This window comes from Neoarius graeffei, chromosome 16 (assembly GCF_027579695.1).
Source record: "Neoarius graeffei isolate fNeoGra1 chromosome 16, fNeoGra1.pri, whole genome shotgun sequence".
Lineage (NCBI taxonomy): Eukaryota > Metazoa > Chordata > Actinopteri > Siluriformes > Ariidae > Neoarius > Neoarius graeffei.
The window spans coordinates 7,295,627-7,323,606 of NC_083584.1; the positions used below are offsets into that span (position 1 = coordinate 7,295,627).

Here is a 27,980-nt window from a genome sequence, read left to right on the forward strand (position 1 = left end):
TTTTTTTAAAATATTTAAATATCTTTGCATGTCTTTTGGCCTTTTTAAAATGCATCTTTTTAAAATGTTTAGTATTCACAATATTGTTATTGTTGCCACTGTAGTTGTAATTTAGTTTTGGGTTTTGAAAACAAGAATCTTTCTCTGTGGTTACAATGATGTAAATCCAAGTGACTGTATGCTATCTATACAAACATGTCTGCACACAAATGCACATAGGTCATTGGCATTTTTGTCAGGGTGTGGCAACAACCATTAATGTCTTTCAGAAGCTTGGTCAAACTTAACTCCAGTAGGTGCTGCAGCCAGTGGCGGCTCCTGAATTTTTTTTCAGGGGGGGCAATTTCCCCCCGTTATGTCTACACGGACCGTAAATGTCCACAGGACTGAAGTAAATTGACCTATGTAGCAAATCAATTGGCCGAACTTGTTTTTGCCTGGTAAATTCAGATATCAATATAGACAATATCTCTTCTCTCCACTAGGTGGCAACACTAAACAAGTTAAAGGTGGCAAACTAATGCCGCTTTTCCACTACAAACGCGGCTGAGCCGTGCCGTGCTGAGTCGAGCTGAGGGGCTGTTGGGGTTGCATTTCGACTACAACCGCGCTGAATCGTGCTGGCTGGAAGTGGGTGGACACATTGGGTGGAGTTAGCGAAAGTGGGTGGACGTCACGTGATGTCGTTAAGCAGCGCAAACAGTGACATCAGTGACAGTGGCGGAACAAGTCAGAGCCGGGCCGGGGGCGGGGCAAATGACCGGGCCCTTTATTAAAGCTTATCATAACATCATTTTAGGCTACAAAATGTCCGCAACTGCGGTGTTTACCAATTTCAACACTACTGGGTGCAACTATGTTATTTAGTACATCAAATCCTTCAAACGAACATGTAACTCAGAAACAAAAAACATTAGGATACTGTACATGGCTCATAATAAAACATCAATAGCCTATACTGAGCACATTATTTGAAGGGCATACGAATGAGCGCTCAGAGGTTGCAACGGTGACAGGAAGAGTCAGAAATAAAAGGAGGGCAGTGCAAACCTCACTGAATGCACTGTGTTTACCAATTTCAGCACTACGGGGTGCAACTATGTTATTTTGTACATTAAGTCCTTCAAACGAACATGTAACTCAAACAAAAAAACATTAGGCGACATACTGTACATGGCTCATAATAAAACATCAATAGCCTACTGCGCGCATTATTTGAAGGGCATACGACGAGCCTTGCGCTCCGCGAACTCGTCCACGATGCTCTGTATGTCACTGATTCAGTGATCTTTTAAGCGGTAGTCTCACGACCCGGATAGTAAACAATAAACATGGAGGACATGGAGTCGTTAGTGTTGCTGGTCTTGGTGCTGTGGCTTGTTGTCACCGACAACGCCAACAGATACTGGCAAGAGCGTATAGATGAGGCGAGGCGCATAAGGCTTCAGAAATTCTCGTAATTCATAATTATTATTCTTCCGGGTTTGCGGTGTTTACAGATCCCAGCGTGCTCGCGGGGCGTGTGTGGGCATGTGAGGACACTCCTCCTCACCAATCAGTGCACAGGGGAGTGTCTGCTCACGCCCCAGCCCCACTCGGCACGGCTTGGCTTGCTTCAGCCCCACTCCAAAACGGTGCGAGTTTTAGGGGCTAAGCAGGGCTGAAACGAGCTGAGTCGTGCTGGTTTTTGGTAGTCGAAACGCGAGCCGTGTCGGGCTGAAGTGAGCTGAAGCGAGCTGAAGTGAGCTGAAAAAGGGTAGTGGAAAAGGGCCATAAGGTAGCCTAGTAAACTAGACCCACCCGCCTAGCGGCCAAAAATATTTTTGCCTACGAGTGGCAAATATTCACATTTAGTCTGGCTTGCCAGGCTAAAACTAAGGAAGATTCATTGTGAAGCATTCAAAGCAAAACATCTGGCATCACAATCAATTAATATTACATTACTCATTTATTTTCTCATATTATTCCAGTATTCTATAATAAGTAGACACAAATTCTTAATTATACAAATATTCTAATTTCTTCAATTCTAAAGAATGCAATTAAAGTGGCAGGATATAAATCCAAAACAAGTGTTTAAGTTTTGGAAAAGATGAAGAAAAGCAGAACCATCAAACAAACATGTGCAGCTTAATTATGTGTTTTTTTTTTTATATGGAATTGCCCCATTTTAACAACAAATAATAATTCTAAATAAATTCTGCAGTTTTTTTCCCCAAGAATTCCTCCAGAAAGCCATGCCTTAAAAGGAAATTTAAAGTATTACAAGCATGTCAATGAACACAAAAGGCTTTAGTTATTTAGCTATATACACACAAGGTTACACAAGGTTTTGTAGTCAGTGCAACTTGGCTTAACAAGTTAGAAAAAAGGTAAGGTGCTGCTGGCTCCAATGAACACACATACTGTACAATATATAAAAACTGAAAATATGCTTAATTTACACCAAGTCAGAGAGAACTTGAGGCTACTGAAATATTCCAAGCATGGCAATGTTAAACTGCCATTGGTAAAACAAAAACATGGAAATGTTAAACTGCCACTGGTAACACACACACACACACACACACACACACACACACACAAACAACTTTTGCCTAGTAAATTCAAATATCAGATATCGCTGTACCGTCTGCTGTGCTACTTCCAGGGTGGAAGAGAACGCAAGGGTAGCAAAAAAGAGCATTGACTACATCACAGCCAGCTCGCCAAGTTTTCTGGTGGTACCAGTTCTTGTTAAAACCTCTTGAGTAGGTCTTCTCCCCCTTCGTAGACACTTGCTTGATGTTTAAATTCGGTCTAGGAGGTCCTAGCTGTTTGATTGCTGATTTCTCCTCATTGGCACGACGACTAAAGGGAACTTCTTTCAGAGATGCTATCGTATTGTTGCACTCAACACTCGCCGCCATCTTCATAGAATGTTCACACATTTCCCGCGCAAGTTGCGTTTTCCAGCCCAAAATTATGTTCAAAACCCGCCAAAATGCACTTAAAAGCCCCAATCTGGCAACACTTGCACAGCGCAACAGGCGTATGACGTAAGCACGCTGCTTGTGCGAGTACATAAAACCTAATAGAAAATGCATTGGGAGCATGATTTTCGAAAAAAACGTATGTACCATTAGTGTCAATGGGAGCTTTTGGGGCAAATCTGAACCTGACAGAAATCGCCCCAAAAGGGCGTGCCTACACCAGGTGCGACCTTAGCCTGATTGGACAATGACATTACTGTTGCCGTGGTAGTAGGAGTAGATAAAAAAAAAAAAAATCTCCTTCCCTGTTTGGGAGTGCATCGCCCAAATCGCCCCTATTAACGAGCCGCCAGTGGCTGCGGCGTAAGTCTTGCCAAGGATTTCCAAAGGCACACTGCTAGATTAAAAAGGCTTTATTGTGGTGGGCCTGGCTCTGAAGAAGACTTGTTCGCAACGCGTTAGCCGAACTTACACTGCAGCACCTACTGGGGTTAAATTTGACCAAGCTTCTAAATGACTGTTCTCCTTGATCCAAAGAGCACCTGCTTAATAGTGAAGCAGCACTCCTGACCACCAAAGTGTTTGGTGTTTTAGTTTTTGAACTGTTAATGTCATTTTGTGTGAAGTAAATCAATTAATTGTACAAAATGTTTCATTTACATGGAATGCATACATTTAATACAATCCATCAAAAATAATAATCTAATCCATGTAATAGTGGCATTAGCTGTAATTGCACCACCTGACTTGTGCTACTAAAAGCGTTAATGACCCTCATACATGGGATAAATAAACTTTTCTTTGTCTTAGCAACCTCTGGAATTCTGTCCAAGCTTGTGAAGTTCTGGACTGGCTGGGAGGTACCACTGAGCACGCTCAGAGATAGTGAAGTCCAGGGGGCGAAACCACCTACCAACTGCCAGCACATGCTACGAGCGTCTACGGATTCCAGATCATTACTGTAGCTATTCTGGCCTTAAATCTGATCTGATGGTTTGTGTTGAGTCTGTCGACAGTGGCTTTGGCTTGGTATAGTTTCCTGCATTTTGACTTGCTTAAAAGGAATGCATGAATGTTTGCCTGACTGTTTTTGTAATTAATATTGAATTCTAGTATGTTTTAGTAATTGAAATGTTCATAATAGTTTGCAGACTTAAAGACTTAATGCCGTTTTAGGAATTATTGTATTAGTGAACCATTGGAGTCTATTTAAAGGTGTGGGGGGGGGGCTACTGCTGTACCCAAAATGCTCGGCTCTGTAGCAAAATTCGTTGTGTGTGCAAATTTCGATTATTACCACACATTTCATCCCAAATTGCCTGAAAAAAAAGTTGGCATAAAAAGCACAGAGATTGACTTTTTCCATTCACATTCATGACATTTATTCAGTGTCTGTTACAATGTTTTGAGAAAACGCAAAAAATAAACTCAAGCTCTTAGACTTTCCACATACTCCACTGTGTCTGTATATAAGTCAACACCGTTGCAGTCTGAAGGTTGAAGTGGGTCAATGTGGCGTATTAATGCCTCCATTTGCTCTGCAGTAAGTGGGCAATCCACCAATGGAACACTGACATGCAGATGTGGTTCTGGGATTTCGCCACTCTCTTCCCAGTCAATTTCTGGAATGTTGATTTCCTAAAGGTTTGAAAAAAAAGCATTCATAAAAGGCTTGGCTATTTGTAGAGTAAATCAGTGCTTAATTACCCCATCTTAGAATCACATTAAAAATTGGCACATATAGAAAAAGACATGTTAAAAACACATTTCAGTGATACCTGTGGATTAGGAATGGGATGATGCATCTGACCAACTTCAAACAACTGATTTGGCATTAGGTTTTGTTCGGTTCTGAGGGGGTGATTGTCCCAGCCATCACAGAACAAGTTGAGGCTTTCTTGAAGTCGTGGCAGGAAAACATAATGCAGGCAGAAGAAATGTGTTGCATTTCCTAAGTCAAGAAGGCCATCTTCCTCTAACACGTGTAAAACGTGATAGAACACATTGGTCACCCCCATCCAGACGTCGCGCCAAAGTCTCTCAATTCTGTTAGTGACAATACACAATTAGCAGAGGGAACTTGTAGTCATTTGGTAGCTTATACAGGGTGTGCCCCGAAAAAAATATATACATTTTAAATCATTCTAAAGTAGGTGTGTGGCAGCGGGGGCGTGGTCAAGCACCGGTCTGTGACAGGAGGGCGGAGTTGGGGAAGGTAAGTGGCAGAATCGCTTCACCTGAGTGTCATTAACCTGTGTTTTGTGTGTTCTCCCCAGTAAACCGCCCTATTTAAGGAGGGAGAGCGAGAGCAGAGGGAGAACCGGACGAGACGCTGTGTGTGTGTGTGTGTGTCTCTCGCGCTAGTGAAAACAGTGTTGCAACTCTGAAAAGTGTGGCAATAAAGCCGGTTAACAAACCTGATCTCTGTCCTGCCGTCCTCTGTGCTCCACCCACACGCGATTCACGCTACAGTGGTGCCGAAACCCGGGACCGTGGAGCACCTGTCCTGCAGCCCCATGGAATCCTCCCCGTTCGCGGACTTGGTCCACGCCCTCGCCACGGCCCAGCAGAGCCAGCACCAGGCGCTCGTTACACTCCGGAAGGAGCAGGAGCGCCGCTTCGAAGCCCTGGTACTGGCTCAACAGGAAGACCGCGAGGCGTTCCGGCGCCTCCTCGCGTCGGCGGGGTCCACCAGCGCCCCGGCCGCGGGCCCATCTCCCATCACCTTGACTAAGATGGGCCCACAGGACGACCCCGAGGCGTTCATCGCATTATTCGAACAGGTCGCCGAAGCCTCGGGGTGGCCGATGGAACAGCGCGCGGCACGCCTCCTCCCCCTCCTGACGGGAGAGGCGCAGTTAGCCGCACTACAGCTCCCCGCCGACCACCGGCTGGCCTACGCCGACCTTCGCCGGGCTGTCCTCCAGCGCGTGGGGCGCACGCCGGAGCAGCAGCGCCAGCGCTTCCGCGCGCTGCGAATGGAGGAAGTCGGCAGCCCGTTTGCGTTCGGCCAGCAGCTCCGGGACGCCTGCTGGCGGTGGCTGAGGGCCGAAGATCGCGACGCCGAGGGGATCATCGACCAGGTGGCGCTGGAGCAGTTCGTCGCCCGCCTACCCGCCGGAACCGCGGAGTGGGTCCAGTGCCACCGCCCGACGTCGCTGGATCAGGCCGTAGGACTGGCGGAGGATCATCTGGCGGCTGTCCCGGCGGCAGGACAACGGATGTCTTCTTCTCTCTCCTCTTCTCTCTCTCTCTCTCTCTCTTCCCCCTCCTCCCGTGTCCCGTCCTCGCCCCATTCCCCCACCACGGAGGCGGGGGCCGGCCCCACCCCAGCCGGCCCGCCGCACCCGTGGTGCCCTCCCGTTTCTCCCTTCTATGTCTGTCTCTCCCCCCCCCTCAGGTGAGTGACCCCCAGTCCACAGCTGCAGAGGGGAGGCCCGGGCCGGTTTGCTGGCGCTGCGGGGAACCGGGCCACCTGCAGCAACAGTGTGCCGCGATGGAGGTGGGGGCGGTGGTGCGGATCCCCGACGCGCCAGAGGCTGCCATCGATCAGGCCGGAGCATATCGCATACCGGTAAGTGTACAAGGGGCGACCTATCAGGCGTTGGTGGATTCGGGTTGCAACCAGACCTCGATCCGCCAAAGCCTGGTGCAAGACGAGGCATTGGGGGAAGCACAAGGGGTGAAGGTGTTGTGTGTGCACGGGGATGTTCACTGCTACCCGTTGGTGTCGGTCCACATACATTTCAGAGGGGACAAATCTATAGTGAAGGCGGCGGTTAATCCTCGCCTTACCCACTCTTTAATCTTGGGGACTGATTGGCCGGGATTCCGGGGGTTGATGGCACACCTAGTAAAGAGTGGGTCCTGCCGGTTAGCCGGGGGGGGTCCCGGTGTCGTTTTGGCTGGAGCTGCGGTCGCAGGGCCGTCTACGTCATCTCCGCGACAGAGTGAGGGGCCCCCGGCTCCTCCTCTTTCTATTGGGGAATCCCTCGCGGATTTCCCACTGGAACAATCGCGAGACGAAACTCTGCGACACGCGTTTGACCAAGTGAGAGTAATCGATGGTCAAACGCTCCAGCCGAATGCCACCCCGACCTTCCCCTATTTTTCCATTTTAAAAGATAGGTTATACCGAGTGACGCAGGACACTCAGACGAAGGAGCGTGTCACCCAGTTGTTAATTCCAAAGAGCCGTCGGGAATTGGTATTCCAGGTGGCTCACTTTAATCCCATGGCGGGACACCTCGGGCAGGATAAAACACTCGCCCGGATAATGGCCCGATTCTATTGGCCGGGGATTCGCGGCGACGTCCGTAAGTGGTGTACGGCGTGCCGCGAATGTCAGTTAGTAAACCCAGCGGCCATTCCAAAAGCGCCCTTGCGCCCCCTACCATTGATCGAGACCCCGTTTGAACGAATTGGGATGGATCTCGTCGGGCCATTAGATCGGTCAACACGAGGGTACCGCTTTATATTGGTTCTGGTGGACTATGCAACGCGATACCCGGAAGCGGTGCCTCTTCGCAATATCTCCGCACGTAGTATTGCAGAGGCTCTCTTCCACGTCATCTCCCGGGTCGGAATCCCGAAAGAGATTCTGACTGATCAAGGCACCTCGTTTATGTCACGAACACTGGCCGAACTGTATGGGCTACTGGGTATTAAGCCGATCCGCACCAGCGTGTATCACCCACAAACGGACGGTTTAGTCGAACGGTTCAACCGCACCCTCAAGAATATTATCAAAAAATTCGTAAGTGAGGACGCACGTAACTGGGATAAGTGGCTCGAACCCTTGTTGTTTGCAGTGCGAGAGGTCCCCCAAGCCTCCACGGGGTTCTCCCCATTTGAATTACTGTATGGGCGTAAGCCGCGCGGCATCTTAGATGTACTGCGGGAAAATTGGGAGGAGGGACCTTCGCAGAGCAAAAATGAAATTCAATACGTTATGGATCTGCGCGCAAAACTCCACACGCTCACCCACTTAACTCAGGAGAATTTGCGGCAGGCCCAGGAACGGCAAACCCGCCTGTACAACAAGGGCACGCGCCTTAGAGAGTTCACTCCGGGAGATAAGGTACTCGTCCTGTTGCCCACGTCGAGCTCCAAATCAATCGCCAAGTGGCAAGGGCCCTTCGAGGTCACACGGCGAGTCGGGGATGTCGACTATGAGGTTAGGCGAACGGACAGGGAGGGGGCACTACAGATCTACCACCTCAATCTGCTGAAGCTCTGGAATGAGGAGGTCCCCGTGGCGTTGGTGTCGGTAGTTCCGGAGAAGGCGGAGCTGGGGCCGGAGATCCAAAAAGGGTCATTGGCATCTCGCACCTCTCCGGTCCCCTGTGGAGACCACCTCTCCCCGACCCAACTCACGGAGGTCGCCCAGTTGCAGGCCGAGTTTTCGGATGTGTTCTCGCCCCGGCCCGGACGCACCAACCTCATAGAACACCACATAGAGACGCCCCCGGGGGTGGTAGTGCGTAGCCGACCTTATAGATTACCCGAACACAAAAAAAAGGTGGTTCGGGAAGAGCTTCAGGCCATGCTCGAAATGGGCATCGTCGAGGAGTCCCACAGTGACTGGAGCAGCCCGGTGGTCTTGGTTCCCAAGGCCGACGGCTCGGTCCGGTTCTGCGTGGACTATAGAAAAGTCAATGCGGTGTCTAAATTCGACGCGTACCCAATGCCTCGTATTGATGAGCTGCTTGATCGACTAGGCACGGCTCGCTTTTACTCGACACTGGATTTGACGAAGGGATATTGGCAGATCCCCTTGACTCCATTATCCCGGGAAAAAACGGCCTTTTCCACACCGTTCGGCTTACACCAGTTCGTCACACTTCCGTTTGGGCTGTTTGGGGCGCCCGCTACGTTTCAGCGGCTGATGGACCGGATCCTCCGGCCCCACGCCACCTATGCGGCCGCTTATTTAGACGACATAATCATTTATAGTAATGACTGGCAGCGGCACCTGCAACACCTGAGGGCCGTCCTTAGGTCGCTGAGGCGGGCGGGGCTCACTGCCAACCCGAAGAAGTGTGCGATTGGGCGGGTGGAAGTACGGTATCTGGGCTTCCACTTGGGTAACGGGCAGGTGCGTCCCCAAATTAATAAGACAGCAGCGATTGCGGCCTGCCCGAGACCCAAGACCAAAAAGGGGGTGAGACAGTTCCTGGGGCTGGCTGGCTATTATCGTAGGTTCATACCTAATTATTCGGACGTCACCAGCCCGCTGACTGACCTCACTAAAAAGGGGGCGCCAGACCCGGTCCAGTGGACGGAGCAGTGCCAGCGGGCTTTCTCTGAGGTAAAGGCTGCACTGTGTGGGGGGCCACTTTTGCACTCCCCTGACTTCTCTCTCCCCTTTTTGTTGCAGACGGATGCGTCGGACAGAGGGCTGGGGGGCCGTTTTGTCCCAGCAGGTGGGGGGAGAGGACCGCCCAGTGTTGTACATCAGCCGGAAGCTGTCAGTGCGTGAGGGGCGCTACAGCACTATCGAGAAGGAGTGCCTGGCCATCAAGTGGGCGGTCCTCGCCCTCCGTTACTACCTGCTGGGGCACTCTTTCACCCTCTGTTCGGACCACGCGCCCCTCCAGTGGCTCCACCGCATGAAGGATGCCAACGCGCAGATCACCCGTTGGTATCTGGCGCTCCAACCTTTCAACTTCAAGGTGGTCCACAGGCCGGGGGCGCAGATGGTCGTGGCGGACTTCCTCTCCCGTCAAGGGGGGGGGGAGTCGGCTGCGGGCCGGACGGGCGCCCGGCCTGAGTCGGGCGGTGGGGGTATGTGGCAGCGGGGGCGTGGTCAAGCACCGGTCTGTGACAGGAGGGCGGAGTTGGGGAAGGTAAGTGGCAGAATCGCTTCACCTGAGTGTCATTAACCTGTGTTTTGTGTGTTCTCCCCAGTAAACCGCCCTATTTAAGGAGGGAGAGCGAGAGCAGAGGGAGAACCGGACGAGACGCTGTGTGTGTGTGTGTGTGTGTGTGTCTCTCGCGCTAGTGAAAACAGTGTTGCAACTCTGAAAAGTGTGGCAATAAAGCCGGTTAACAAACCTGATCTCTGTCCTGCCGTCCTCTGTGCTCCACCCACACGCGATTCACGCTACAAGGTGTTTAAGAAAGAAGTGTTAGAATTTACAGACAGCATTTTATTGTTTTGTCACTACCTATTCTCAAACTGATGTTTCAAGCCTACGCTATGAGACCTGCAACAGTCACTGAAAGTGAATGCACAAAAATTCCAAGACTGCGTGATTCACATTGTCAGCAGTGCCTGGACCAGAATGGATGCCAGTTTGAGAACAAGCGGTGACAATATACTAAATTAATGTCTGGACATTCTATTACACTTGAAAATTACATGAAATTTTATTTCTTACTTTACAATGATTTTACGTGTGCATACACTTTTGGGACACCCTGTACATACTGTATACACACACACAATCTTAACACTCACAGGTTACAGGTGGATTTGTGACCTCGTCAGTTCGTGACGCGTCGTTTCATGACATCATGCAGTCGGATCGTTACACACGGGCACAGTGACGATGATGTCACGAAGCTACAGTCACAAACTGACGATGTCACGAATCCACCAGTAACCCACTCACAGATATAATTAAAGAGTACAAGGCAGCCTAGGGAGTGATTTGAGTGGAGTGAATGCAAGGCCTGATACAGGCCAATTCTTTGATATACTGTTTTAACCATGATAAGGTGCTATGGTCTTGTTTAAAAATATACTCGGTTGAATAAACTGTACAGTACCTTTGATTATGGACACTCTTCCCAGCAATGAAGCTGCCACTGTCTGGTCCACGCACAGTAAACATCAAGCGAGCCACTCCAACATTCTCTCCCCCTTGATCTGCTCGAACTCTATGCAAAATATTGTCAATAAAACATAAAATAAGGTGTGGCAAAGAACAATATCATTTAACAAGCATACAAGGAACTTACAAAGAGCAAATAAAGGACAGCTTCTTTACTGTGATATTGGACTGGTGCAGTGGACATGTGGGAAAGGGAAAATGTGAAAAGGGATATGGGACCTACTGATTAGGGACTTGGTTACACGTATGTGGATATTTTTAAACGCTGATTTTTTTTTTTACCTGTTTACATAAAAACACAGCATGTGGATAAAAATAAAAACGCCATTGTGACAGGTGTGTTTCAGAAATCTCCACTTAAAACTCCTACTTTAAAAATATCCACTTTAGGGAGCTAAAACTCTGTTTATGTGTAACAAAAGGCCCAAACGGATACGTTTACAAAAATATCCATATACGTGTAAACAGGTCCTACATGAGAGGGGAATGAATATCACAGATGTCAAGCAATTGTGTTTGTATAATGGTAGTGAAATTGAAGGTGATAGGGAACACATACTGTAATAGTCCTCTACCCCTTTTCGGGCAAGCCTGTTTTACTGTATGTTAACTAATATCAGCCAATCATCAGGCTCAGAAATGAATGAAATAATTTAAAGGAAGAGACCACCGTATTTCTATAATGAAATGCACGTAATGGTTGTTAAATGCATCTTGCTGGGTTGAGACAACAAGTCGAGGGTATACAGTCCTGTGATGTTTCACACAATTCCAACCTACTACAAACAACGGCAAGTTTGGATAGCAGCTAGAAGCTAGTTGCGTTACAACTGGATCCCTCAACACTGGAAGTTGTGAAGACCTGGCGAGTTTGCTCTGAGCATTTCAAAGAGGAGGACTATAAGGAACCTGGAAAACATCTGAATGACATGGCAACACCGTCAATCCAATGCAATGGCGTGAACGCTCAACATTGTAAGTGTCCAGGGAAAATGTGGAAGAGCTTGGTCATATCTAACGTTAGCCCGAAAAAATGCCACCCACTTTGCTGAGCCTAGCTACATTCTAACAACTTTAGGGGGCGCATCTAACTGACTGGGGGCACGCACAGAGCTCAGAGAGCTACCTATCAGCCTGTCTCAGTTCAGAGAAGAACACATTTATAGAAATACGGCGGTCTGTTCCTTTAAGGCATGTAGACATGGTCAATAAGATTATCTGAATAGTTGTGCCATGGTTAGTAGTTCCTTGACATAGTGGACCCAAGTGAAATTTCACCTGAGTGGATAGCCGAATTCCTGAACTGCCTCTTGGAAGAAGGCTAGGTTTGTTTCAGACCGATTATTGTCTGCAGCTCTCAGGTACATTATCTGTTGACAAGATGGACGCAAGTTTAGAAAAAAAAAATGTTCAACCATAGCTTTTGACATAAACAAGCAGGTAAGCAAACACAATGTGTCTCAAATTGCCTTTTTTGTTTTCAAATTTAGGTAAATACATTGCATTAATGTAAATACATGGCAAAGTCAATATTCTGTGACCACACTTGGATTACCATAAAACGGCATGGATGATTGGACTTTTGTGCTGTACTCACCTTACGGGAAAAGCCATCTATGCAGCCAAAGATGACGATATTGTATCTGGAGGAACAACATGAAAAGACATGCAGTAACACCGCATTTTTGTAAACCAAGATACATGCTCAAAATAAATAATGTACACACACACACTACAAGATGTTCAGCTTTATGTATTTGAGGATACTGTAGTAGCTAGTAAAAATGTTATTACAATAATGTTACTTGTTAAACCTAGGATGGTTAAGAACATAATACCATACTTTACTTCATGTTCTGAATTTAATGTTTGTTCTGTCTTTGTCTATGCACAAAACACTGAGACACGTAATTTTGATATTTTGTATAACAATAAAGCTGACTTTCACAATTGACTTAGCTGACTTACCTTATGAGCTTATGATCTGTGTCCATATGCACAAGGTACATAGGGCAGGGAACTGAATAACTTCTCCTTACAACACACCCCATTTGGGTCATTCTGCATAGTGTCCCTAGACTGTCCACACGATGCATAGCAGCCTTAACACAACTCCATTGGATTCGGTACCCTTGTGCCGCCAGAGTCCCCTTGACCAGCCTGTATCCTGCATGTGGCATTGTCTCCTTTATGGCAGAAACATGCTCATCCAGCTCAGCATCTGTGCAAGTGCTGTACAGTTCTCTGACAGAAATGTTGTACTCAGACATCCTTCTGTACAATGTAGCACGACACAACCCCATCAATCCAGCTATGGTATTCAATGGTAACCCAATGTCTAGAAGGTGCTTCAAATGATCAGGACAAATGGAGATTTTAGGTCGACCAGCTGTACTTCGGCTTTCAAATTGCACTGGTGCTACAGGGTGGTGCTGATGTTCCCTTAGCATCAGGGCATTGACCAATGCCCTCAAACAGTCAGTTATTTCCTGGGACACTGGAATATGATGGGATATGATGTCCAGGAAAACCATTTCCTGTGTACACACAAACCGCAGGTAGTCTTCATCCATGTCTGTTTGCTGAAGAACAAGTGTGACCCTGGTCAACAGTCTGTCCAAAACATGCTGTCTCAATAATTCCTACAAAGAAAAATCAAACATAAGATGGCATGCATAATCTCTAAAATTAAAGAAAATAATAAACCCCCCAAAAGCATATCCTAAAAGTATTCACTCCTTAATACTCTATGTTATTAAACGTACCAGCCCCCTAAGCCCTAAGTAAATGCACCTACTGTATTTATGCATTTGATTTATAATCATGTGTGGGCAATAAAGTATAGAGGAGGTTGGAACATCCCTCTTTTTATATTAAATCCAGAGAGAATAAGCTTTCATACGTTAATGGTACTCCAGAGATAGCTTTTAGAAAAGTGAATAGTTTTGGTGCCTATGAATCTATGATTACAATGTTTGCTGCATACTGTGGACTGTCTGTTTATTAGATAATGCTGTTTTTGTCTCAATCCTGAAAGTTTAAATCTGTCTGAAATCCATAACGCCATCGATCGACTGGAAGCCATTTTCATATACGCAATCTGCATTTGGCTACCTAGACCATACATTTCCACTGTAGCCTACATAAACGTCATTTCATTTGGTTGTTTCGTTTGTAGTCGACTAGCCTGCTAGCAATGTGATAGCCTATATGTGACAACCCTTATGGAATAACTGCAATACACTCTCTTTTTGGGCTGCACGGTGGTGTAGTGGTTAGTGCTGTCGCCTCACAGCAAGAAGGTTCTGGGTTCGAGCCCCGTGGCCAGCGAGGGCCTTTCTGTGCGGCGTTTGCATGTTCTCCCCGTGTCCACGTGGGTTTCCTCCGGGTGCTCCGGTTTCCCCCACAGTCCAAAGACATGCAGGTTAGGTTAACTGGTGACTCTAAATTGAGCGTAGGTGTGAATGTGAGTGTGAATGGTTGTCTGTGTCTATGTGTCAGCCCTGTGATGACCTGGCGACTTGTCCAGGGTGTACCCCGCCTTTCGCCCGTAGTCAGCTGGGATAGGCTCCAGCTTGCCTGCGACCCTGTAGAACAGGATAAAGCGGCTAGAGATAATGAGATGAGACACTCTCTTTTTGCATTTGCGTTTTCGTGTTTTTGTGTCAACATATTGTAGGCTATTCAGTAATAGGCTACTGTACTTTTTACTGTACATTTCTTCATAAGGGAAATGAAACAAACACACATTGCCAAAAGTACTAGCGAGTCAGTAGACTACTTGCAAAGTCAGTCTAAAGTACTTAACAATCTCTGACTACTTGATCATGTCAAAATATTCGACTCACCCAGGCATTCATTTCTGTTTCCATTTCGTCCTTGAGGTTAACGTGATGTTATTGCTTCCATATTTCGCTCCATTAAAAATTTTCTGGTAGACCTCTGGTAGTACCACAGCCGCCTTGGTAGTACAGTAGTTATTTGCGGGTAGCCGAACCGGAGTGAACTTCGGTAAAGTACAAACACCGCCCTCTACTGGAGGGGGGTGCAAGCCTCTGGCGTGTGGACTGAAGGCCAATTTATGCTGACAACGCAGTCCTCGCAGATGGTGTCGCAGATGGCATCTGCGTAGCCCCTTCACAGACGCTCTGCGCGCACCTCCCAAAAATTGTGACCACCGCAGAAGCCTCACAGACAAGAGGGCTCTGATTGGTCCACTCTACATCTGCTGTACACGCACCTCCGCTTCCCTACTTTCCCGGTTTGGTTTGTTTTCACTACTGCCATTTTTAAAAACACGAGTGAAGATGGAGCAGCACGAAGAGCGGTTGATCGAGGAAGTGAGGAAGTACGTACATCTATATGACTCCAGTTCTAGTCATTATAAGTAACTGGAGGATAAACACTCCACTAACCACACCCACCAACTACTCCTAGCGATTTCGCGACTTCCCGCCCCCTTGCGTTGTGGCGGTGAATAACATCGCGCACGCCTATTACTCCCCGCTCAACGATAAATTACAACTGTCTGCGAAAAGCTATCTGCGAAAGCCTTGTCGCAAGAGCATGCAGAGGCCCTGAAGGCCTCCACCATAACTGAGGTTGTCAAATCCATTAGGAGCCTAAAGAACAACAAGGCCGCTGGTCCTGATGGGATCTCCTCAGAAATCTTAAAGGAAGGGGGACCAAAGCTCTGGCACCACATCCACCAGCTGCTTCTTAAGGTCTGGGAGAGAGAGGAGCTACCCTCAGAGCTCCGTGATGCCCAGATTGTCACCATTTTCAAGAAAGGGGACAAAGCTGAATGTGGAAACTACAAGGGCATCTCACTTCTATCAACAACTGGCAAAGTCCTCACCCGCATACTTGCCAACCGCCTGCGTCCACTGTCTGAGGAATTACTCCCAGAATCTCAATGTGGTTTCCGCCCATCCAGAGGAACAACAGACATGATCTTCACTGCCCGCCAGCTACAAGAAAAGTGCCGCAAACAAGGGCTGCCCCTGTACATGGCCTTCATAGATCTGACAAAGGCTTTTGACTCTGTTGACCGCCAGGCTCTATGGAGCTTACTATCAAAGTATGGATGCCATGACAAATACATCCGCATACTGAGGCTCCTTCATGATGGCATGTCAGCTACAGTGCTGAGCAATGGTGGCTCTGAATCTGAGCCTTTCCCTGTGGAGACAGGAGTAAAACAGGGCTGCATCATTGCACCTACCCTGTTTGCCATTTTCATTGCTGCCATACTCCATCTCATTGGCCAAGAACTGCCACAAGGGATCTCAATCCTCTATAGAACAGATGGTAGGCTGTTCAATCTAAACAGATTCAAAGCCAAAAGTAAAATCAGGAACACCACCATCTAGGGTTGCCACCTGTGTCTGACAAAAATCCTGGACATTTCGACCATCCAATCGACCTTTTTGCTTGTAAGCAACGGCGCCCTTCACACATCTAACCCAAGACAAAAATCGCCCTTCTACGCTGAATCTGTATTGCTCTAATTAGTAAAAATGACGCTTTTGCTAGTTATTTGTTTAGTTAATTGCTTTACATAATATAGCAGGTCTTCATTAGCCTGGCAAGCCAGACTAAATGTGAATATTTAGTCTGGCCTCGATCCGTAGACATTTCCGAAGCGGGTAGGAGGAACAACCCGCTGTCTTTCAAACTGTCTCTGTGCGTATAGGCCAACGCTCTGACCAATCAGCGCAACAGTGACTGTGACGTAGTCAGAGCGACAGAAAGCAGTGGGGGAGACCTTGAAATAAATAATTTTTCAAAATGCGTATTAATTAATAAACAGGTTCTAGATATTAAGAAGTTTGGAGATAATGACCACAAGTTTGGAGTCTGTACCACATACATAACATACACTCATTTTTTTCCCCCCAAGTGTTTTTCAAGGGTTTGCTTAAACTGTTTGAGAGTTTTTATTTAGTGGTGTTTGGTGAAATAATTTCCCTTAAATTTAAAATAACGGGAAAATAAGAAACAATCAAAAAGTAATGTTTCAAAGCTATTTATTAATTCTTCGTACTGCACAAACTAGCCCCATCCTTTTGGCTACGAGCGGAGCCAGCTGGTAGATCAGACTTTTGCCATAGCCGGTCGGCAAAACGGTGAAAACGTCCTTCTTGAAAAGGAATGAGCGGAGAGCCTCTTCCTGCTCATGTTTCAACGAAAACTCCAAGTCTAATTCTTCTAAAACTGATTCCAAAGCGGACTCAAACGCGCGCTGTTCACTAGCCCGTAGCCATCTTTCCTGCTGCGCTTTCTCCAGCGTCGCGCAGCTTTGTCGTCACTCCTGCAAAAGCCCGCCCAAAGAATCCAAACAAAAACCTTGCGTTGTGATTGGCGGGCACGATTTGATGCCCGGGGTGTTTTTGTTTACATGGTGCGAGGCTAGACCCACTCGCTAGGCAAAAATATTTTTGGCCGCTAGGCGGGTGGGTCTAGTTTACTAGGCTAGGTCTTCAGTATTTTGGTTTATTTCCAACAGTTTTTGGTTGTGGACAACTGGGGGCAGTAGTGGGCACAGGTAAAAGGGAAATACATAATTAAGTTCTGTTTGTTTGCTTATGTGGAATAAAAATAAATAATCTAATTTTTCATTGTATCTGAGAATACCTGAATGTAAGGCGTAGTGTCAAACAGCTTACCTGATTGCTTAGAGTGTGGTGTGTGCTTTGCTTGTGCTTGCCTGTGCCTCTGCTGCTCTTGGCTAAACAAATACATAGGAGGACATGTAACTGATATAACTTGGCACATACAGTACATACAGGAGTATGTTACTACACTACACTATTTCATTTAATTCACCAAAACCTTACCTAATCTTCCATTTATATTTGGTGTTTTTCTTTGCTGCTGCTATGAGTCCTGGCTGATTTTCAATGAATGTCTTGAACTCAGTACAGGACAACTGAAAGTTTAGCCTGACTTGAAGCTCAGCCTTCACCATTGCAACAGAGACTCTGTTTCTTTTATCGGTCCAAGCCGGTTCCAGGCTAGCACCAACTCTCTACTGGGCCAGAGGAAAGAACCGCTTACGTCAGCGGGGGGGCGGAGTTGTTAAGACCAACAACAATAACAAGACCATGAAAGATCGCCATTTTTAAGCGCCGAGAAGCAGCAGCTGTACAAACGCGAAGTCATCCATTATTATTATTATTATTGTTGTTGTTTCTGCTGCTTCTTCCGTGTTTTTGCTTTGATAATCGCGCCAAGGTTTATGTAAACGTAGTGCCGTAACTGACGTATACAGCGACGTAAGTGACGTATACAGCGACGTATACAGCGACGTAATGACGTATTCAGCGACGTGATGACGTGGCTCCGCTTAGTGGCACTTAGCACGGGCGAGCTATGGAAAAGCAAACTGGTTCTCAGCTGGCTCACAAGTTGAAATACACATTTTGCCCATCATGTACAAAAAACCGGGACATTCAGTGTCCCGGATTTTTATTTTTTTTTTCCGGGACAGACCATGAAAATCCGGGACAATCAGGAAAAACCGGGACAGGTGGCAACACTACCACCATCATGGAACTTCAGTATGCGGACGATAATGCCATTGTATCACACTCCCCAGATGAACTCCAGAGCATCCTGAATGCCTTTGCCAAGGCATACACAGCCCTGGGTTTGGCATTAAACATCAAGAAGACACAGGTCCTGTTTCAACCATCACCCAACCAGCCCTTAACCCAGCCTACCATCAAAGTACAGGATGCTACACTGGAGAATGTGGACCACTTCCCCTCCCTTGGCAGTCTGCTCTCCTCCAAAGCTGACATAGACTCTGAGGTCAATCACTGCCTGAGCTGTGCCAGTGGAGTTTACGCCAAACTCAGAAAAAGAGTCTTTGATGACAGAGACCTGAGACCCCAAACTAAAATCCTGGTTTACAAAGCTGTAGTTCTTCCCTCACTGTTGTATGGAGCAGAAACATGGACCACATACAGCAGACACTTAAAAGCTCTAGAACAATTCCATCAAAGGTCCCTGCGAAAAATCCTGAAGATCAACTGGCAGGACAAATGCACCAACATCAGCATCCTGGAGGAGGCAAATATACCCAGTATTACAACTATCATAATGAAGCACCAACTCCGCTGGACAGGCCACGTCATCCACATGCCAGACACCCGTCTCCCAAAGCAGATCCTGTACTCCCAGCTAGAAGCAGGTCAGCGTGCCCCTGGTGGCCCAAAGAAACGCTACAAAGACAACAGCAAGACCAACCTAAAGAAGTTCAACATAACATCTAGTAACTGGGAGGATCTGGCCATGGACAGACATAGCTGGAGGAAAGCAGTGCATGAGGGTGCAGCACACCATGAAAACGAACTCCACCGTGCCACACAAGCGATGCGGCAGCGCCGAAAGGATCACATGGAAAAGGCTCCAGCAGTACCCACCACCTCTACTTTCCCGTGCCCACACTGCACCAAAATATGTGGATCAAGGATTGGTCTCTATAGCCACCTGAAGATCCACAAGTAGAAAACCCTACTGAGAGGACAGTCATACTCGTTTCGAGTGACCGCTGATGATGATGACTGTATTAAAGTCATGAGAAGAACTTTTCTTTTTTTTCTTTTTTTTTTGCATGGTTGCAAATTAAAAAAAATATTATTTTCAAGGCTGCCCCTAAAAAAAGCTCAAAACAAAAGTCCGATTGGCCATTTTTAATGGATTCTATTCAGTTCAATGAAGATAAATCTCGAGTGCATGCTTTACAGTCAGAGTGACTGCAGTGAAGATTAAGATGTGATTGTCGTTGTACTTCTGTATTTGTTGCAGATCAGCAGCAGTGTGGCCTGGAAACATAAAACCCCATTCCAAATAGAAAAAGATTTTTTTTTAAAAATCCAGCATATTTTCCAGACTACATGTTGCGGTGTTTTTCACCTTGTTGTTGCTACAGTACATTATCATATTTGCATCCGGCTTATGCTGAGTCTTATTGTGATGATTTTTCTAAACAAATACAGAAACTGAAATCACACATTTCAACAATCATGCTTAAACAATAGCAGCTGTCCTGGTGGAGACAAATCAGCAACTTTTAGCCAAATGGAAATCTCCATGCTCAACATGTTAGTTTTTTCTTTTTTCTGTAAACTTATAGTCTTGAAAATACAGCAAACAGATAAGACCCTTAAAATTCATCATCAACCCAATGGATTATGGTTATTTCTCTCTCTCTATCCATTTATCTTCCTTCAGAGGTGGCCATGCTGATTTGTCACTGGGAGGCACTGTGTTAGATGGTTATTGTCTTTCATCTTTCATTTCTCTGCTCATTTGTCCAAAATCAGGCGTCAAAAAAGGGTATTAAGACTCACTCCCCCTTCTGAGCATGTTTTACTAAAAGATTAATGAATGTGAGCGTTAGTGGTTAGTGCATGTGGACGTGAAGCTCAGCTCTCGGATCCTCAACTTTATCAAAGGCTCTTAAAGCTCATTTTGTTTTGCAGTTAATTTCTCCTTTAAAAACCAGGTGATTCCCAGTGAAATAAAGAAAAAAAAACACTTTTTTTTGCAAGGGAGGCTGGCCAAGTTGTTTAAATGAATATTAAACTTGTTTTATATTTAACAGAAATTGACTAGTAATGTTGCAAGTATGTTATTTTAATACTGTAATAAAGAAAAGAATATAAAAATACCCTATTATACAGTGCAGTACATCACAGACTGGTTTATGGAAAATTGCCACAATTTTTGTTTTCTTGTTTTGAGAAAAAAAATAACTTAAAAAAAACCAGTGTGTGAGATATTCTTTGTCTGTTATTTTTTTTTTCTTTCTTCATGTATTGAAACCTTGTTGTGGTAAATGATTTCAGTTGAGCCACATTATTGAACAGATCTAACTGGAGAGGTCAGACCAAGAGCTATAATAATAATAGGGCGGCACGGTGGTGTAGTGGTTAGCGCTGTCACCTCACAGCAAGAAGGTCCTGGGTTCGAGCCCCGGGGCCGGCAAGGGCCTTTCTGTGTGGAGTTTGCATGTTCTCCCCATGTCCGCGTGGGTTTCCTCCGGGTGCTCCGGTTTCCCCCACAATCCAAAGACATGCAGGTTAGGTTAACTGGTGACTCTAAATTGAGCGTAGGTGTGAATGTGAGTGTGAATGGTTGTCTGTGTCTATGTGTCAGCCCTGTGATGACCTGGCGACTTGTCCAGGGTGTACCCCGCCTTTCGCCCATAGTCAGCTGGGATAGGCTCCAGTTTGCCTGCGACCCTGTAGAAGGATAAAGCGGCTAGAGATAATGAGATGAGATAATAATAATAATAATTTATTTCTATGTGCATTCCATAAGAATCTCAATGCCCTTACAATAATATATGTAAAATAACAATAACAAATGATTAAATATCTAATGTCCATGAAAACTCATTTACATAAAAACATTATCAAAGAGAAAAAAAATCAAGACTTAAAAGTTCAAAAATCAAAACTAAAAGGATGAGATATGTAAATCGAAAAGTCTTAAGTCCTTTTTTAAAGTCATTAATGTCAGTTGATTCTTTTAAGACCTTTGGAAGTTGATTCCACAATCTCGGTGCACATGAAGCGAATGCACGCTTTCCATAAGTATCGGTTCTGTAACGTGGCGTAGAAAGAACGATGATGTTATTACTGTTAGAGCGTAGTGACCGTAGTGGCTTCTTCACCACCAGTAGATCACTGAGATATGATGGCACCAATCCATTGAGTACTTTGAAGGTCATCAACAAGATCTTGAATATTATTCTCTTCTTCACTGTCAGCCAATGAAGTGAGCGTAAGACAGGTGTGATGTGGTCATATTTCTTCTTCAAAGTGACCATCCTTGCAGCTGCATTTTGGATGCGCTGCAATTTTGACAAGTCCTTGTTGGGGAGACAATACAACAAACTGTTGCAATAGTCCAGCTTGGATGTTATGAATACATGTACAAGCTTTTCCGTAGTGGCAGTATCAAGATCAAGATATTTTCTAATCTGACCAATACATCTGAGAGAATGTGAAGCGGATTTACATATATTACTGACCTGGGAAGGCATCTTAAGATGGTGATCAAAGATGACCCCAAGATCACACGCTTCAGATATTGGCTCCTTCACAGATTCACCAACGGTGACATATTGGATGGCATCAACTGCAAGATACCATGACTGAAAATGCAGAACCTCTGTTTTTGTTGTATTGCACAGCAGCTTATTGCACTTCATCCATTGAACAATGTCGCTAGCACAGTATTCAAGAGCTTCGATGCTGGTAGATCTTTCAGAGCTCTGTGTGACCAAGTACAGCTGTGTGCCATCAGCATAAATCATGGTCTGTAAATTATGTGCATTTACAATATCCTCCAATGGAGAGACATATAAGGAAAACAATAAAGGGCCAAGCACAGACCCCTGTGGGACACCATACATCAAGAAAGATGGTGCCGATGGAGTTCCATTTATGACAACAGATTGACTTGGGTAATGACTCCACCCACCCAATCCTACAACCACACACAGTAGAACATCTGGTGACTGGGCCACCAACATAACCTGGTAGGGTTCAGGATCACCACCTGCAGAATGGAGGGTGGGTGTCAGGTCCAATGCCAGTCCTGCAGCAGACTTGTGTTGGGCTGATGGACAACACCCTTTAAATGGAAGCTGGATTGGGGAACATGAGATGGAAAGATAAGGAGATTGATATATTTGGTCTTACGTCCACACACGGTTAGGGCTCTTGTACCAAACCTCTTGATTAGGAGTTGTCTCTCCTACAACAAAGGAGATAAGCCTCAGGTGGATGTAGAGCTCCTCACTAGTCTCAGGCTGGGGCCTAGAAGTCCCAGAGAGGGGCCATTTGGCCTTTTTACCTAGAAAACCCACAAGAGGGCCAATTGGCCCCAAGTCCCCCTGTGGACACTCATTTTGTTATGGAAATATTGTGGACACTCATTTTGTTATGGAAATGTGGCTGTTAGTGGCACACGGCCGGAGCCACTTGAACTTGTGTGGGGGAGGGGACACACCTTACAGCTTAGGAGGTTCTTTTGAGAGCAAGCTTTAGTTCTGAGATGGATAAATACCTCAGTGAACATAGCCATAAAGACTTAAACTGGCCTGAGCTGTATGCAGTGGAAAGGATCAACAGGAAGGAAGGGATCAACACACTGACATTTATTGTTAAAAAAACAAAACAAAACATATTTACAAAGAATGAAAGAAAAAGAAACTTTTTTCCCAGTTTTGGTGTGGAGGGTTGTTGCAGAAGTAATTGTTATTTTTGTGTGCTAAAAATAGTAAAAAAAAAAAAAGAAACCCAAGCATATTTACAAAGAATGAAAAACCATGCATTATGAGTGAAATACATTTGAGCAGTCACTCACAATCCTGGCACTGCCATTGCTCCTTTCGGCATTTCCCACATGTATATCGGTAGCAGTCAACACAGCGTACAGTTGCATGATTGTCCTTACATTTAATTTTAGCCTGACACTTGGCTCTTTTTCCTAGTTGTGGTGTGGAGGGTTGTTGCCGAAATAATTGTTCCTTTTGGGCCTTTTTCATACCCACGTGGGAGTGAGCCAACTCTCTTGCAAGCTCCAGCAGGAAATCCACCCGTCTCTCCTGCCTCCCGGTGCATAATTGATAGAGCACGTGTGCATTCAGTGCTGCCATATCTGTTATAGAACACTGCTACTGGCCAGCGCTGTGTTCCTGCGCAGACAGTGTACTCCCGCACCATCTGGTCCATGACATCGACGCCGCACTTTGTTGTGTTGTAGAGTGTGATGGTGTTAGGCTTCTTTTTGGTGGTATCCTGTGTCTGAATCATGCTGTGCATGCTGCTGAGAACATATACAGTCTTCTTCCGCTTGGGCGCATACACCGTCAGTGTGGCACCAGTGGTTGAAAATACTTGGGTGGTAAATTCATTGCGGTGCATCTGTCTAGTTGACAGTGGAATTTCTTGGCGAATCTTGTTGACTGTGCCGAGGATGGTTGTATTCCGGCTAAGTAGTCGTTTTGCAAGTGACAGTGATGTAAAGAAATTGTCCGTGGTAACATTTCTGCCCTTGTCCAGGAATGGTTCCATCAGCCTCATGACTACACTCTCAGACACTCTCTCCCCACGAGGCTGAGTGGGGTCCTTGGCAAGATATGGGAGGATGTTGCAGACGTATTTGGTTTTCAAGTCACACGCCACCCAAAACTTGATCCCAAACTTGTCTGGTTTAGATGCAATGTACTGTAGGAAACAGCAGCGAGTCTTGGACGGGAAAAGTTGTTCGTCGATGGTGATGTGTCGACCAGGGATGTAGGATGTGATGCAGTTGGTGACAAACAATCCCCATATGTTCGAAATTGCAGCAAACTTATCGGTCTGTGCTCGCTCGCTGCGGGTGTCTCTGTCATCAAAGCGCAGGTGATGCATGATGTTTTGGAAACGCCCTCGGGACATGGTTTCGATGATCTGTGGGCTTCCCAGGTTTTTCGACCAGCAGTCACGCAGTGATGGCACCCTGATGATTCCCCGCATAATGGTGATGGAAATAAATGCCATTAGTTCAGGGAGGCCCATGAACCAATCCACATGCTCCGTTTGCTTTGCATGTTGAATTGTACATTCTTGAATGATACCAAGCATGTCCAGAGTGATGAAACACAGGAAGCTCTGAAGACGACTTGTGATTGACCTCCTGGCCTTAGCTGTTGGCTCTCCATCTGCGTTGTATGGCGATGGCGGGGTGAAATGTGGACCCGTTCCCCCCTGTTCTTCATGCCATACTGTGCCGTCTTTCGCAGTCTCTGTCACATCAGTCCCCAGCCGAGCTCTCTTTTTTGGTTGGGGAGCAGTCTCTTCATATGTAGTGTGAAAAAAATGTAATTATGAGCAATGGGAAAGTCAAATGATATCACAAATGCAAGCATAGAAGCTAATAATAATAATCCCAGAACATCTCAAATAGGTTGGCTAAGGTGCAGACACCTCAGGAGAAGTAGAATCAAACAAAACTGACGGCAGTCCGCACTCAGAAACAAAATGGAGGCTCTATTCACATGGTGCTATATTTTCCAACTTCCTCACTGAAATGAAATGTAAAATAGGAAATAATATGAAATGAAATCTTACCTGAAGACGACTGAGACAGCTCGGAGTCTGAATCCACCTGAAGGTTGATGTCTTCTCCATCCGAGTCGCAAGGGTTTGCTCCATCCAGGATCATTTCCAATGCCTGTTGAATCTCTGCATCTTCGTTCCTTGGAGAGGAGCTTCTTTCACCACAAAATTCTTGAGGGAACTGAAGCGATAGTCCATGTGCACTGAGGTATTTATCCATCAAACAATTGTCTGGTTGCAGTCACATGAGTCGTTATGGTCACATGGGACATTCACATGTTCACATTTTAGAATAGAATGTGTTTTTATTCCTCATTCTCATTCCTCATTCTAACAGCCTCATTACCATAACAAAATGAGTGATTAGTGTATTAGGGAAAAGCGGTCGGGCCAAATGGCCCCGATGTGGGTCTTCTAGGTAGACAGAAAAATGCTGGGACTTATGCCGCTTTTCCACTACAAACGCGGCTGAGCCGTGCCGTGCCGAGTCGAGCTGAGTCGAGCTGAGCGGGGCTGTTGGAGTTGCATTTCGACTACAACCGTGCTGGCTGGAAGTGGGTGGACACATTGGGTGGAGTTAGTGAAAGTGGGTGGACGTCACGTGATGTCGTTAAGCAGCGCAAACAGTGACATCAGTGACAGTGGCGGAACAAGTCAGAGCCGGGCCGGGGGCGGGGCAAATGACCGGGCCCTTTATTAAAGCTTATCATAACATCATTTTAGGCTACAAAATGTCCGCAACTGCGGTGATTACCAATTTCAACACTACCGGGTGCAACTATGTTATTTAGTACATCAAGTCCTTCAAACGAACATGTAACTCAGAAACAAAAAACATTAGGATACTGTACATGGCTCATAATAAAACATCAATAGCCTATACTGCGCACATTATTTGAAGGGCATACGAATGAGCGCTCAGAGTGGTGACAGGAAGAGTCAGAAATAAAAGGAGGGCGGTGCAAACCTCACTGAATGCACTGTGTTTACCAATTTCAACACTACGGGGTGCAACTATGTTATTTAGTACATCAAGTCCTTCAAACGAACATGTAACTCAGAAACAAAAAACATTAGGATACTGTACATGGCTCATAATAAAACATCAATAGCCTATACTGCGCACATTATTTGAAGGGCATACGAATGAGCGCTCAGAGTGGTGACAGGAAGAGTCAGAAATAAAAGGAGGGCGGTGCAAACCTCACTGAATGCACTGTGTTTACCAATTTCAACACTACGAGGTGCAACTATGTTATTTTGTACATTAAGTCCTTCAAACGAACATGTAACTCAGAAACAAAAAAACATTAGGCGACATACTGTACATGGCTCATAATAAAACATCAATAGCCTACTGCGCGCATTATTTGAAGGGCATACGACGAGCCTTGCGCTCCGCGAACTCGTCCACGATGCTCTGTATGTCACTGATTCAGTGATCTTTTAAGCGGTAGTCTCACGACCCGAATAGTAAACAATAAACATGGAGGACATGGAGTCGTTAGTGTTGCTGGTCTTGGTGCTGTGGCTTGTTGTCACCGACAACGCCAACAGATACTGGCAAGAGCGTATAGATGAGGCGAGGCGCATAAGGCTTCAGAAATTCTCGTAATTCGTAATTCTCCTTCTTCCGGGTTTGCGGTGTTTACAGATCCCAGCGCTCTCGCGGGGCGTGTGTGGGCATGTGAGGACACTCCTCCTCACCAATCAGTGCACAGGGGAGTGTCTGCTCACGCCCCCAGCCTCAGTCGGCACGGCTTGGCTCGCTTCAGCCCCACTCCAAAACGGTGCGAGTTTTAGGGGCTAAGCAGGGCTGAAACGAGCTGAGTCGTGCTGGTTTTTGGTAGTCGAAACGCGAGCCGTGTCGGGCTGAAGTGAGCTGAAGCGAGCTGAAGTGAGCTGAAAAAGGGTAGTGGAAAAGGGCCATTAGTTGGAGTTTTTCCCAGTGGACAAGAGGGCTTCCTCCATACAGTTTCGATGCTCAGGAAAGAAACCTCTGACTGTTTTTTGTGCTTCTGCACCCAATCGCAGTTAGAAGTATTTAACGTTTGAGAGAGTAAAGGTTTGTGGCTTTTGGAAGAGTAAAATTTGACAGGTCTCAGTCAAAGGCCATCATGAATCAAATCAGTGTTGACAGGTTAATGATAATTGGATCCCACTGAAAATCTAAATGTGTTTTTAAACACAGATGTAAAAAATGCGTAAAGAACGTCACATTATTTTGTTGCAACTTTATTTTTTCCCAAGGAATTGTTTCAATTAGACATATGGGCGGCACGGTGGTGTAGTGGTTAGCACGGTTGCCTCACAGTAAGAAGGTTCTGGGTTCAAACCCAGCGGCCGGCGAGGGCCTTTCTGTGTGGAGTTTGCATGTTCTCCCCATGTCTGCGTGGGTTTCCTCCGGGTGCTCCGGTTTCCCCCAAAGACATGCAGTTAGGTTGATGTGGGGCGGCCTTGGGCTGAGGTGCCCTTGAGCAAGGTACCGAACCCCTGACTGCTCCCCGGGCGCTCTGGTGTGGCTGCCCACTGCTTTGAGTGTGTGTGTGTGTGTTCACTGCTTCAGATGGGTTAAATGCAGAGGATGAATTTTACTGTGCTTGAAGTGTGCATATGACGAATAAAGGTTTCTTCTTCTACAAACACACAAGCTTACACACACACACACACACACCAATGGAATTTAAAATGTATGGCGTTGTGAATGAGGGCTTCATGAACATTATTATTAGTTGATTGGCTGATAAGTGGTGGGTCTCTGATCCACTGTGTACACGTTTCTGCAAAATCACCAAAATGTTCTTCATTCTCCGATGTGAGAGAAAACTGTCCAGGAAATGCTGCTGTGAGTCGAGCACATTTCATTCAAAAATATCTTCACTGGAGTCGGTATCAGATGAAGATTCTTCAGATGATGAACTGGAACAAAAACAAAAGGTTTTTTTTTAATGAACCTGACAGGTTGAACATGAACATTAAACATTAACTTAAAAAGTGAAAAGTTTAAAAAATCCCCAGTAACTCACTGAATATGAACCTGTTTAAAA

The 27,980-nt window shown here is 46.0% G+C and overlaps 3 protein-coding genes across 5 annotated transcripts in view; all 3 read right to left on the reverse strand.

The window, feature by feature from the left end:
- Positions 1 to 2,115: 2,115 nt before the first annotated feature.
- Positions 2,116 to 27,804, reverse strand: LOC132900383 (uncharacterized). 3 transcript variants are annotated; one of them, XM_060942449.1, is made up of 8 exons: positions 27,726 to 27,804; positions 12,779 to 13,452; positions 12,408 to 12,453; positions 12,089 to 12,180; positions 10,746 to 10,856; positions 10,029 to 10,077; positions 4,751 to 5,018; positions 2,116 to 4,610 (listed from the first exon to the last, which is right to left on the reverse strand). In XM_060942449.1, the coding sequence occupies exons 1-7, from the start codon at positions 27,738 to 27,740 to the stop codon at positions 5,013 to 5,015; spliced, it is 993 nt and encodes a 330-aa protein (XP_060798432.1). In that variant the 5' UTR covers positions 27,741 to 27,804; the 3' UTR covers positions 2,116 to 4,610; positions 4,751 to 5,012. The 3 variants fall into 3 exon arrangements, with proteins under 3 accessions (XP_060798432.1, XP_060798431.1, XP_060798430.1); XM_060942448.1 differs by lacking the exon at positions 27,726 to 27,804 and adding an exon at positions 24,946 to 26,359; XM_060942447.1 differs by lacking the exons at positions 2,116 to 4,610; positions 4,751 to 5,018; positions 10,029 to 10,077; ... (3 more) ...; positions 12,779 to 13,452; positions 27,726 to 27,804 and adding exons at positions 22,974 to 24,671; positions 24,946 to 25,801.
- On the reverse strand, positions 21,222 to 22,888 carry LOC132900385 (uncharacterized). The gene is made up of 2 exons (XM_060942450.1): positions 21,858 to 22,888; positions 21,222 to 21,695 (listed from the first exon to the last, which is right to left on the reverse strand). Exons 1-2 carry the CDS (start codon positions 22,359 to 22,361, stop codon positions 21,237 to 21,239), a joined length of 963 nt encoding a protein of 320 aa, XP_060798433.1. The 5' UTR covers positions 22,362 to 22,888; the 3' UTR covers positions 21,222 to 21,236.
- Positions 27,153 to 27,980, reverse strand: part of LOC132900386 (NACHT, LRR and PYD domains-containing protein 12-like) — a 103,126-nt gene continuing 102,298 nt past the window's right edge. The window contains exon 19 of the mRNA XM_060942451.1: positions 27,153 to 27,852. Within this exon, the coding sequence (XP_060798434.1) occupies positions 27,795 to 27,852 (58 nt within the window). The 3' untranslated portion in view covers positions 27,153 to 27,794. The remainder of the gene's footprint in view (positions 27,853 to 27,980) is intronic.

Bases quoted from the DNA above. Each gene is read 5' to 3' on its own strand.
- LOC132900385 (XM_060942450.1), bottom strand. From the start codon at position 22,361: ATGTTGGTGGCCCAGTCACCAGATGTTCTACTGTGTGTGGTTGTAGGA. The intron at 21,696-21,857 runs GTCAGTAATATA...CTCCCCAACAAG, and splicing joins ATCTTAAGATGCCTTCCCAG to GACTTGTCAAAATTGCAGCG.
- LOC132900383 (XM_060942447.1), bottom strand. From the start codon at position 25,153: ATGGATAAATACCTCAGTGCACATGGACTATCGCTTCAGTTCCCTCAA. The intron at 24,672-24,945 runs GTAAGATTTCAT...CTACATATGAAG, and splicing joins GCTGTCTCAGTCGTCTTCAG to AGACTGCTCCCCAACCAAAA.